This window comes from Podarcis filfolensis (assembly GCF_964270895.1).
Source record: "Podarcis filfolensis genome assembly, chromosome: 14".
NCBI classification, from domain to species: domain Eukaryota; kingdom Metazoa; phylum Chordata; class Lepidosauria; order Squamata; family Lacertidae; genus Podarcis; species Podarcis filfolensis.
In genome coordinates, this window is record NC_139616.1 from 7,103,872 (window position 1) to 7,116,449 (window position 12,578).

Here is a 12,578-nt window from a genome sequence, read left to right on the forward strand (position 1 = left end):
TAATTTATCTTAATATATTGTAACTATACATTCTGACCTGTTAACAATCCATTCTTCCTTAACCCTATATAACATTACTGCAAAAACCACATTACTTCATTCCAACATCCTTTTAACATTCCTTAATTTTACAATGTTTCTGTAGATAGTCTTTAAATTTCTTCCAATCTTCTTCCACCGACTCTTCTCCCTGGTCTAGGATTCTGCCAGTCATTTCCGCCAGTTCCATATAGTCCATCACTTTCATCTGCCATTCTTCCCGGGTGGGTAGATCTTGTGTCTTCCAATACTTCGCTATAAGTATTCTTGCTGCTGTTGTTGCATACATAAAGAAAGTTCTATCCTTCTTTGGCACCAATTGGCCGACTATGCCCAGGAGAAAGGCCTCTGGTTTCTTCAGGAAGGTATATTTAAATACCTTTTTCATTTCATTATAGATCATCTCCCAGAAAGCCTTAATCTTTGGGCACGTCCACCAAAGGTGAAAGAATGTACCTTCAGTCTCTTTACATTTCCAACATTTATTATCGGGCAAATGATAGATTTTTGCAAGCTTGACTGGTGTCATGTACCACCTGTATATCATTTTCATGATATTCTCTCTTAAGGCATTACATGCCGTGAACTTCATACCTGTTGTCAGGGAACTGACATCGGAGCCCAGAGTGGAGGTAGGGCTCTCCAACGATGCAGGAGAAGGGACCAGCAGGGAGAGGGAGAACACTTCCCTTGGGGAAGGAAATCGGCGTGACACCAGGAAAGAAGGGGAGGAGGGAAGGTCTTCGGAGAGAGGGCTCCAAGACCCTTCCACAGGGTCCAGCGGGGAGAGCCCAGGACCTCCGCTGGCCACGCCCACTCTGCGCAGGAGACTTCCGCGCAGGGAGGCTAGGCGGAGACTTGGCGTCAAACAGCTTTTATGTTGGAAGAAGTTCAGGGAACGCCCACTGACGGATGCTGCCAGTGACTGAGACAGTCGCCTTGTAAGGGCTGTCAAATCAGGGAAAGGTTTAGCTACCCCAACAGCTGAGAGCAGTTTGGAATTTACGCACAAGCAACCCCAATTCCCATTACACCTGTGGTCCATAACTGTTCCCAGTCAGCCAACATAATGTTATGTCCAACATCTTGAGCCCATTTAATCATAGCAGATTTCACCGTTTCATCCTGAGTATTCCATTTCAACAGCAAGTTATACATTCTTGACAGAATCTTAGTTTTGGGATCTAACAGTTCTGTTTCCAATTTTGATTTTTCCACCTGGAAACCAATTTTCTTGTCCAAATTGTATGCCTCCATTATTTGATAATAATGAAGCCAATCTTGCACTTTGTTTTTTAGTTTTTCAAAGCTCTGCAATTTTAATTTATCTCCCTCTTGTTCCAAAATTTCCCAATATTTCGGCCATATGGCCTCCATATTGAGTTTTTTCTGAGCCTTCGCTTCCATCGGTGACAACCACCTTGGGGTTTTATTTTCCAGTAGGTCCTTATATCTTATCCAAACATTAAACAGTGCTTTCCTGACAATATGGTTTTTAAACGCTTTATGTGCTTTGACCTTATCATACCACAAATATGCATGCCACCCAAATACATTATTGAAACCTTCTAAATCCAAAATGTCTGTGTTTTCAAGAAGCAGCCATTCTTTCAGCCAGCAAAATGCAGCTGATTCATAATAAGTTTTGAGGTCTGGCAGGGCAAATCCACCTCTTTCTTTTGCATCGGTTAGTATTTTAAATTTTATTCTGGGCTTCTTGCCCTGCCAGACAAATCTGGAAATATCTTTCTGCCACTTCTTGAAACAGTCCATTTTATCCAAAATTTGCAATGATTGAAACAAAAACAACATTTTTGGCAATACATTCATTTTTATAGCAACAATACGGCCTAGCAAAGAAAGCTTCAGGTTTGACCATATTTCTAAATCTTTTTTCACTTCTGTCCAGCATTTTTCATAATTATCTTTAAATAAATTCACATTCTTAGCAGTCATATTAACCCCCAGGTATTTTACTTTCTTCACCAATGTTAAACTTGTCTCCTTCTGAAACCTCTCTTTCTCAATCGCTGTTAGATTTTTCTCTAAAACCTTAGTTTTTAACTTATTCAACTTAAATCCTGCAACCTGACCAAATTCTTGAATCAGTTCCAGTACTCTTTTAGTACTAGATTCAAGCTCCTGTAATGTCAATACTAAGTCATCTGCAAATGCTTTCAATTTGTACTGTTTGGCTCCGACTTGTATACCTTTAACCAATTGGTCCCTTCTAATCATATTTAGGAGAACCTCCAGGACCGAAATAAAAAGCAATGGGGAAATTGGGCAACCTTGTCGTGTCCCTTTCTCTATCGTAAACTCCTCCGTCACCACATTATTGACAATTAATTTGGCCTTTTGTTCTGAATATATTGCACCTATACCATTTCCGAAACCTTAACCAACCCCCATCCCCTGCAGGTTCTTCTTCATAAAACTCCAAGAAATGTTGTCAAAGGCTTTCTCCGCGTCTACAAATATCAAAACTGCTTTAGTATTAATATTAACTTGTAGTTTTTCTAAGATATTAATTATATTTCTCGTACTGTCAGACAAATGTCTGCCCGGGAGAAAGCCTGCTTGGTCTTTATGTATCTCTTCCACTAGTACTTTTTTTAATCTTTTAGCCAAAATATCTGCAAAAATTTTGTAATCCACATTAAGCAGAGATATGGGGCGGTAATTCTTAAGTTGTGTCTTCTCAGACTCAGTTTTCGGTATAAGTGTAATGTAAGCTTCCTTCCACGACTCTGGTGCTTTTTTCCCTTCCAAAATTCCATTACAAACTTCCTTTAATGGTTGTATTATCCAATCTTTCAAGGATCTATAATATCTTGAAGTTAAGCCGTCCGGTCCTGGAGATTTACCCAATTGCATATTCTGGATGGCACCTTCTCCATTTTAACAGTATAAGTTCTACAAACACCTTCCATATCTCCTCAAAATCATTTCTCCTGCATATTCCCCGCCTTACTTTAATGGCACATGTTAATTTATCATTATTATTTTTAGCTTTCTGCGTTTTACCCATGTTTGTTTTAATTTTTATGAGCCACCTTGAATCCTGGTTCTGGGGGGGACGGGGCGGGAAGGTGGGATATAAATAAATGAAGCAATAGTAATAATAATGAGTGCGTCCTAATCTGCCACACAGCCAGGAGTCTCGAAAGAGATGCAGACGAATTGTTACTGTGCTTGAATATAGGGAAGCAGTTCAGCATACAAAATCTCAGGGAGCAAAGCAGCTTCACCTGCAGCTGCAAGAGACACATGTGCTTTTGAGGATGGCGGCAGATATGATGTTTGGGGAAATAGGGCATCAAGAGAAGCTAGACTTACGCAGACCTTCCAGCAAGAAAAGGGAGCTGGACCACAATTAAAATGTGGATTAAATGGGCTGAAAGATTCCTCCTCCCTTTTCTCAGCTGTCTTTTAATACACCCAGTATCTCCCCCAAAGAATCCTGGGAACTGTTGTTTGTTAGGGGTGTGAGGAATGGTAGATCTGTGTGGGTGAACTACAGTTCCCAGAATCCTTTAGGAAAAAGGTGTGCTTTCAATGTATGGTGTGAATGTATGTGGGGCTCCATAACTGTGATAAATGTGTATTTTTCTATCTTTCTTTCCAGTGCTATCAGGATTTATCTCCAAGGAAGAAATAGAAGGTAAATTGTGCCCTGCAGATGGTGTGGAGAGTCTTTTGCCCCTCCAGGTAACAGGACCCCCGCCCCACATGCTCCAGCTGTGTCGCCGCCGTCGCATGCAAAGTTTAGCATTAAAGGAGTAGGAGAGATCAGTTAGATGGTCTCCACTTTGGGGCGAAAGGCAGAGAGAGGGTGCTGTTTTGAGGTGAGCCTCTCAGCTTCCTTATTTCTCCAAGTGACACGTCTTAAGTCATCCTGCCTGGTCCTAGCAAGACCTCCATCCCCATGGACCCCACAGTCACAATACGCAGACATACCTTGCCGGGCTCTCTGTCTTCCCCACCCTCTTCTCTCCATGTTGTTCCATGAGCTTGATGGAGGACATCCTGCTCATCCACTCACCTGGCTGGTTTTGGGTCCCTTGGGCCTTTTGCCCAACATCTCTCCTTGTCCCTTGCCTTGTTCTCCCTTGGCTTCCTATTAGCACCCAACAGCTGCATCTGAGCATCAAGGGACATGTGCACTGGTTGGTGTGCCAAGGAGAGAGTCCCTTCCACCTGTTGCTGAAGAACAAGTCACGCCCCCATTCAGTGGACCTTTCCCCCCATCCCTGTCTCCACCACGAGAACCGAGTGCTGTCAGGTTGGGCATCATCTCCTTCTCCCACTCTTTGAGCCCCACACCTTCTCCCTCTCTTGCAGTTGGCGAAGAGATCGAGATGACACCCATGGTGTTTGCCAAAGGCCTGGCTGACTCCGGCTTCTGGGGGGACAAGCTCTTTGGCCGGATCATGATGGAGGACCTGGAGGTGGGCCAAGGTTACCTGCGCAAGGCATGTCGCGCCCGTGCCATCTACGGCCTCGAGCCGGTGTTTGAGTCTGGGCACACAGGCATCATCAAGGTCCGCAACCTCATCGCTTTTGGTGGGCGCAGTGAGAACACGCTGGTGGAGAGGAACTATGACATCACCATCCAGGTGGGTAGAGGGAGACTCGGTGCTCTGCTGCTTCCCAAATGGCCTTGGCTGGCTCAGAGTTGGAGCCCTTGCTTAGCATGCAGAAGGTCCCAGGTTCAATCCTGGCCAAGGTATCCTCCTGGAATGGCTCTGGGGGTTGAGGGCGCTGCTTTGCAGTCACCCCAGTCTTTCCTGCAGGGTTGTTGCCAGGTAAAAAGCATTGGGGGTGCATCTGCATAGCTTCATGGCTTCTGGGTTCGCCGAAGCTTTCATTCTGCTCCCATTGTGTCAGGCTTCAGGGAATCGCCTTCCTCTCCTGTGGCCGTAGATAAAGCAGAACAAAGGAAAAGGAGTCTTCTTACCAGTTAGAAACTTTAATAATCACAGCAAGAGAATGAAGAACACATCTCCGAGTAATGGCGGTGCTCCACCCCCTTCTACATCACTTCTGCATCTCGTAATAGGAGCTTGTCCCCTTTGTGCTTGCTGTTCTGCCACTTTCTCAGCTCTTCTCGACTTTGGGGAGGGCGGTGGAGGAAGGCTGTCTAGAGACTGTGAATCTGTTACCCCTCTCCCTTCCAGTGTTTCTTCTCCTAGCTGTTCCCCATCCAGTATTTCCCAGCTTTTGCCTTTTGAACTATGCCCCTCTGCAAACCACTGTTCCAAATCTATATTGTCCCCCTGCTCCTGGGAAGATTCGGGATCTGGAGCAGGAGCAGGAGGAGGCTCCCACCATTGCTCCTCAGTGCAGCCCTCCCCAGCATGGTCCCTGACACATTGTGGCTTAATACCTACATGCAGCTGCTACGGGGAGTCACTCAGAGATTATCTTCACCAGTGTGCAGATGCCATCCAGATCTGTCTCTCCATCCCATCTGAATCAGGAGAGGCTGTGCAAGTGCTTAGACTGCCTGTCTTGGGTCGCTTTGCTTAAGCATCCTCTCTGCCTGCTGATCTGGCCTACCCATTTTGTGTCCACGAGTGTATCACCCCTCCGCTCTGCCTGCAAAGTCCAAAAGTCTCATGGAGGGTTGTTTGTTTGCTTTCCGTAGGAATGCAAGATCCAGAATTCGAGTCGGGAATACTGCAAGATCTTTGCTGCCGAGGCCAAAGCCATCCCTGCCTTTGGTCCGGTGCCTGAGTAAGTTGTATCTCTGCAGCCCAGTCAGCAAGTCCCACTGAAAAGGGTTCATAGAATCGTAGAATTGTGGAGTTGGAAGCGACCACAAGGACCATCTAGTATAACCCCTTGCAATGCAGGAATCCTTTACCCAATGTGAGGTTTGAACCCATGACCCTGAGATTAAGAGTCTCCTGCTCTACCAATTATACTATCTCAGAGTTTTTGAATCCAATCCTGATACCCTGATAGGAACAATGGGCAGGTAGGCAGAAAGGAGCCAGTCTCATTCTGGAGCAGGAACGAGGACCTGTGGCCCCCTAGAAATTAGTGGACCACAACTCCCATCAGCCCCAGACAGCACGGTCAGGAATGATGGCTGCCTCCTCTCCTTCTGCACCCAATTGGCAGTGCTGCCAAGGACCAGAGGGCAATGCCAGTAGAGGCTGTGGCTCCTTGTTCTTGTCCCTGCTCATGTGTCTGGTGTCTAGGCAGCAGCAGCAGCTGACACCAGGAGCAGGAGGCTCTGGAGGTCACAGTGGCGCCTTTGCTTGGAATTAGTGGGTGTCCTGGCAGAGTTGCCTCTCTGATGCCAGCTCTGTTGAGGTGTGGGAGCGCTTAACATGGTTGCAATGCTCTGAGCAGCCACACTAACCAAAGTGGGAATCTGCTTTTGACAGAATCATCCCTCTTTACCTGATCTACCGCCCGGCGAACAATATTCCCTATGCCACCATGGAGGAGGACCTGCCCGGCCAGTTCGAGTGCTACTGTGGGCGAAGAAATGGCGGCCTGGCTCCAGCCAGCCTCTCCGAGGTTGGGCAAAAGTGTTGCGCCTTCCAGCACTGGCTGTACCAGTGGACAAATGGCAACATCCTGGTGACAGACTTGGAAGGTGAGGCTCACGTCCCTGTCCCCTCACTCTCTGGGAATGGGGCAGTGGGGGCAGAGGGTGAAGCCCTGTTAATTGTCAATGGGTATGGAGTCCAGTTCTGGGTGCCATATTTTTAGGAGTGTATCCAGAGGGGGGGAGCGTTCATTGGGTTGCCCACTTCTACACCATCTCCATCTCTGCGGTGTCACACCCTGCTGTGACCTACAGATGTACGCAACCTTCCAAACGTTAGTCGCGCCACAGATTTGCATCAGGGCATTACAGTATTAGCAGTTCAGCCTTCCATCTATTTCGTTAGGAGTCTTGATGAGCGGGACTGGGGTGGTGCTGGATGGTCTTGCCCACCCCCTCCTCCACCCCAAATTTCTGTGCATTGGGTCCAAGGTGATAAGAGGCTCGATGTGCATGCAGCAGCTTGTGCATAGGAACTCTGCTTGTGATCAGGAACCCTGACAGCAGTCAATCTGCAAGGGGCTGTCAGGATGCCATCAGCAGCTCCCGGCTGGTTGCCCAGGAAAGTATAAAGACAGGGAAAAGCTTATTGCCGTCCTTTTTTATTTCAATCTTTACAGAGAGAGGCTATAGAACCCAGCCTCTTGGATAATGGTGTTGTCCCAAGTGAATCTCCACCCCTGTCTCTCCCACTTCCTCATTCATCTCCTCTACATGTGCAGCTACATGCCATCTGTCTTTGAGCTCTTTGCTCTCCTACTTTTAAGGCTCGCCGGGATCTGGGAGATGGAGGGTCTGGAATGCTTTCTAATGACAACGTGTCAGCCAGTTGCTGCTGTGTCTCTGCCTGCTTCTCCTCCTCTCCCATTATTTCCCAACTTTTCCGCCTCATCTGCCTCTGAGCTGTGACCTCTCTCAAACCCCTGTTGTAAATCTGTACTGTCTTCCTCTTCTTCCTCCTTGGAAGAGTCAGGATGGGGAGGCAGTCTCCACCATTCCTCCTCTGCCCAGTCCCTTACGGGAGCACAGGAAAGACCAGCAGATGCAGTCAGTCCCATTCCCTGCTCAACATGGTTGTTCTGTATGTCAATTGAACCATGAGTAGGCTTAGGGTTGAGTTTAGAGTTAGGGTTGGGTTAGGGTTGGGGTTTCCATCTTCTAGGCCCCCAGTAAGCACCGCAGCAGAATTGATTTGGGTTGGGCTAGGACAGGCTTTCTCAACCTTGGCACTCCAGATGTTTTGAGACTACAATCCCCATCATCCCTGACCACTGGGCCTGCGAGCTAGGGATCATGGGAGTTGTAGGCCAAAAATATCTGGAGGGCTGAGGTTGAGGAAGCCTGGGCTAGGAGCATGGAGTCCAGACTTGCCTGGTCCCATTAGCTCCGCAAAAAGTAGGGGCTGCTTACCTCTTTGCCGATCTGCTCCATGACCTAGAGGTTGGGTGTCTCTTACAGGTGTTGAATGGAAGGTTACCAATGTCAAGATTGCTACCAAAACAAAGGGGTAAGTGACCACCTAGCAACGCAGCGTGTCGGGGGCATCTGTCCCGACCCTGATGCCGCGGGGCAGAGGGCCAAACCGAGACACCTGATCCCTGTTGCCAAAGGCTCATCTAGTCCATCATCTTGCTCCCAACCAGATGCCTCAGGAAATTCTGCAAGCGGGGCATGTGTGCTTGCAGCCATCGAGATTGGAACGGGGGTGTGCAGGGAAAAGGGGGCTTCTCCCTTTCCCTTGTGCCACAGCCCTAATGAAATTGAAGCTGTCATTGGCACCAATGGCTGCTTCCCACCCCTGGCCAAATTGACAGGCCTATGCCCGCTATGGGGCTCCCAGAGTGTCCCATGGCACTACCCTGAACAGCTAGGGCTTCCATCTCCATCTTCAGAGTCTGCAGACTGCTGTAAACCAGGGGTGGGGGAAGCTGTGGCAACTCTGGGGGTTGCTGGACTCCCCAACTCTCATTAGCCCCAGTCGGCATGGCCAATGGCTACGGACAATGAGAGCTGTGGTCCAACAACATCTGGAAAGCCACAGCTGGCCCATCACCACTGCAGAAGGTTTGGGTGTGGTTGGAACCTAGAATGCAGTGGACCTAGAATTGAGACCAGATAAAGCTTTTGATCACAATTGCTCAGCAAAAGAGAGGGACAACCCGGCTTCCTAGTGGCCTGCTATATGATCCAGGCTTGGGGGGCTCAGGGGGGAGAACTGATTTATGCACTTAGGTGCACAGAGATTCAAAAGGGAATATCCTTAATAGAAGCACCGCAGTCGCTACATACAATTTAAGAAAGCAATTCTTAGTTCACAAGCTCATCTTTTAAGTTGGCAAAATATAGAGACTAAAGGCGATATTCAATGTTAGTCATACTTAGAGCAGACTAACTGAACTTAGGTGACTTAAATCCATTCATTCCAGTGGGTCTACTCTGAGTATGACAGGCTAACATTTGATATTGCCCATTATCATTGTAACTGTCCGAGTAGTACATGACAATAACACATCTGATAATAAAATACTCAACATGTTTCAACCCATACAGGTCTTTTCAGTAGTAAAACGGAGATCTATATCCATTTACAAAACAACATGAAAATCTGTGGTATGGAAATACATATTCTTACAGAATCAGCATAACTGAAAATGCATATAGATTTTTTTAAAAAGCAACGTTCAACCTCTAAAAGAACAACTCCACATCTAAATAGTATACTTTAACTAAAATACTTCTGTTTACAATGTTTTGCAAACAGTAAGCATCAAGAGTATTACTGCCATATACGTGGACCATTATTGGGCATTTTCATTTAGTGTGCATATTTGGTTCATATTATATATGAATTTGTGAATTAAGAATCGTTTCCTTAATTTGGAGGCAAGTTCCCTGATACTTAGAACCTCTTATGGTACCTGCTAAAGGTCTCAATGAATATCCCTTAAACAATCCACACAGTACATGAGAGTGTTTGCTCTTCCTGCTCAGTTTCTTGTGAGGCATTTTGTGTTATGCCACGTAACCCATGGCAGCCATTTTGCGGCTGGTGCCCACGGCACTCTCTCGACATTCCACATTGACCCGTGTAGCTGGGTGGGGAGGTCTGGGAGTGAGCTTGCCCTGGTGTGTAATCCTCTCTTTATTGCCAGGTACCAAGGCCTCAAGGAGAGCTGCTCCCCCAGCCTGATCGACCACTTTGAGGCGTCTCACCAGTGTAACCACTTCTGCCATCTCCTGGGCCTGAAGAGCATTGAAATCCCCCAGCCTCCGCCTAAAGGCAAGGGCTCTCGGAGCCCCATAATGGGCAGGAAGACCTCGTCAGCCCAGTCCAGCCCCCAACTACAGAAGAAAGGCCTAGCTAGCCCCCAGGCCTCCAGGAAAGGTTCTGTGAGCCCCAAGAGCGCCCGGAAATCCCCCGAAAACGCGGGAGAGTTGCAGTCGGTAGCAAGGCCCAAAGGAGGGGACAGTGGCAAGGCCAGCTGGCTGCAGTGAACAGGCGCGGGGCCCTCTGCAGAAGTGCGCTGTGTGTGCCTGGGGGAAGGGGTGCTGCTGCTGCCCTGTCGTACCCGCCTGCGTGGCTCCTCCCCTCCAGTGTGTGCGGCTTATGGTGTGTGAGGAAGGGAGCCACGCTGATGCGCCTTGGAGAGAGGGCCCCGCCTGCACACCGCCCTGGGGGGTGGGGGCTTGGGAAGGGATTGGGAAAAGGACGGACTGTGTGGATGTACAATGCCACCAGCGCTGTGTGGGACTCGGAGCCCCACGCACCCCTTGTGTGCATTTGCGGCATCTCAGCTGTGTGCGCTAGATGTCCTGTGGACATGGGCTGCTCCTCTGGGTCCCATAAGGATGCAGCCAAAAGCAGGGGCTAAACTCCTTGGGCGTGGAGCCCTGGCAGGAATGGCGGCTGGGCCCTGTGTTCTGTTGGCTCCAGGGAGGGCCCTGCCGATTTGACTCCCAACACCAGCACTTCCCCACAGAAGAGCCGTCGCTCGCTGCTTTCCCCATGATTGTCTATGTCCATCACCACAGCGAGCCCTTTGACACGCAGTCTGGCCAGTCTGCCCACCCTACTGATCTCCCATATGGCGGAAAAGAGAGGATGGATTCTTTTCTTTCCCCGTGGGTGGAAGAAGCAGCTTTCTTGATGGGGCTGTGTCTGAGGAGGGTATGGTTCTGTCTTCCTGGGCCTGCACTTAGGGCAATAAAAATGTCAAGTGGTTTCATGTGTTTAGAAGAGAGAAGGGGGGTTTCTTAGGCTTCACTGAGGTTTAGATCAGGTCTGAGGCAGCCAGCTCCCTTCATTCCTGACCACTAGCCCTGTCAGTCAGAGCTGATGGGAATTCGAGTCTGACAACACCTGGAAGGCCACAGACTCTCAGCCCCCAGATTTGACTCTTCTTGCTGCTTTCTTTCCATTAGTGCCTCATTGTGCAGCATGTACATTGTGCGCAGAAGGTCCCAGGTTCTTTCCCCGTGCTCTCCAGGTTCAGCAGATCTGATCCTCTTGAAACTGCTGACAATCACAGTGCTGGGCCCCATGGATGATGCCATTTCAGATGTCTGTAAGCTGCTACTGCCCTCAAATAGCAACACCCCCCTCCCCGTCATTGTGCTGCTGTCTGGCTACTCCTGACAATGTAGTTGGGTTTCATCTGCCATCATCCCTGATCACTGACCATGTTGTTATGTTCTAAGATAGAAGAAGTGTGACCTTCTAATCTAGGTGCAGGGAACTTGTGCCCCTTGAGATGTTGGGCTACAACTCCCCTGCTGCCTGGGTCTGATGAGAGTTGGAGTCCAGTAACATCAGGAGGTCACTAGTTTTCTACCTCTGTCCTAGTCAGATAGAAATGGCTCTTCCTTAACAAGGAAACTGCTTTCTGTTGAAATATTCGGTGGCACTTCTTCTTCTCTTTTCCTCTCGTACTGTGCAACTGTTTTTTCTGAGCTTCCGCAAAATCCAACAAGTGAGATGTTGGTGGAGGGGCAATTCAGAGAGGACCCCTTGGAGCAGTAAACCGAAAGCATTTAGGAAGACATTCGGAACATAGATGCCACAGACTAACCTCTCACCATTGACTCTGATCCATTGACGTCTGATGCGGGTCTCTTTATTCCTGCTACTAAATGATACCTTTCCTTACCCTTCCTAGGAATAAGCCTAGACTGAGACCTGCTTTAGGGGCAAGGAAGATTCCGCAGGATGATACAAAAAAGTTGGTGGTGGTTCTGGCAAGGAGGGTTTCCTTTGCAGGTCGGCACATGGTGCGTTTCCAGAATTTTGCTAAGGATTTTTTTGCGCAATAAGTAAGTGCCAATAATGCTTGTTGGTTGTAGAAGCGAAAGAACAGTGTTAGTTCAAGCTGTGGAAAAGACTCCAGCCTGTTGGGTCATGCAGCAAGAGTATAGAATTTTGTTTTGCAGCTCATCAAAGTGCCTGCTGAAGCTGGGATCTTGGCAGCAATGGGCCAAATCCTGGCTACAAGGCGGCCTCTTTTGCAGGCACTACCTCGTAAGACTTCTTGCCTTGACACAGCTTAAAGTTGATTCTCTGGAGAGATGGACTGGATGGGAAGTTCTAGGTTTGTGGCCCAATAATTGCTGATTGAATATAAAGAGAGCAGGAAAGTACTTCACTCATGAAAGCAACTGAGAGCTGTCTGTTGAATTTCTGGGTATGCACATGTACGTCCTTTTCCAAGCTTTTTGTAAAACTATGGAAACTAAACCTGAGAGCATCAATCTTCCCTACAAAAACATGGGAGGCATGCTAGTTTATTTTTAAAGGTCTAACTGGTGGCTGATGCCTGTTTACTTAGAAGTTAGTCCCACTGAATTTGGTGGTTCTTACTGCTGGGGAGTGTTCATAGGATTGCTGCAATTCCTCTACCCATTTCACCTGAGAGCAAGCTCTTTTGAATTCAAGGGAACCTGCTTCTGAGATGAGACACTTAGGATGACACTATAAGTC

The 12,578-nt window shown here is 48.0% G+C and overlaps 1 protein-coding gene across 2 annotated transcripts in view; it reads left to right on the forward strand.

Moving 5' to 3' along the window:
• ALPK3 (alpha kinase 3) overlaps positions 1 to 10,826 on the forward strand; it is a 71,339-nt gene extending 60,513 nt beyond the window's left edge. For both annotated transcript variants that reach the window (XM_083586159.1, XM_083586160.1), the window contains 6 exons: positions 3,668 to 3,703; positions 4,384 to 4,658; positions 5,690 to 5,778; positions 6,438 to 6,652; positions 8,063 to 8,111; positions 9,757 to 10,826. In XM_083586159.1, coding sequence (XP_083442285.1) covers positions 3,668 to 3,703; positions 4,384 to 4,658; positions 5,690 to 5,778; positions 6,438 to 6,652; positions 8,063 to 8,111; positions 9,757 to 10,099 — 1,007 coding nt within the window. In that variant the 3' untranslated portion in view covers positions 10,100 to 10,826. The remainder of the gene's footprint in view (positions 1 to 3,667; positions 3,704 to 4,383; positions 4,659 to 5,689; positions 5,779 to 6,437; positions 6,653 to 8,062; positions 8,112 to 9,756) is intronic.
• Positions 10,827 to 12,578: the final 1,752 nt, after the last annotated feature.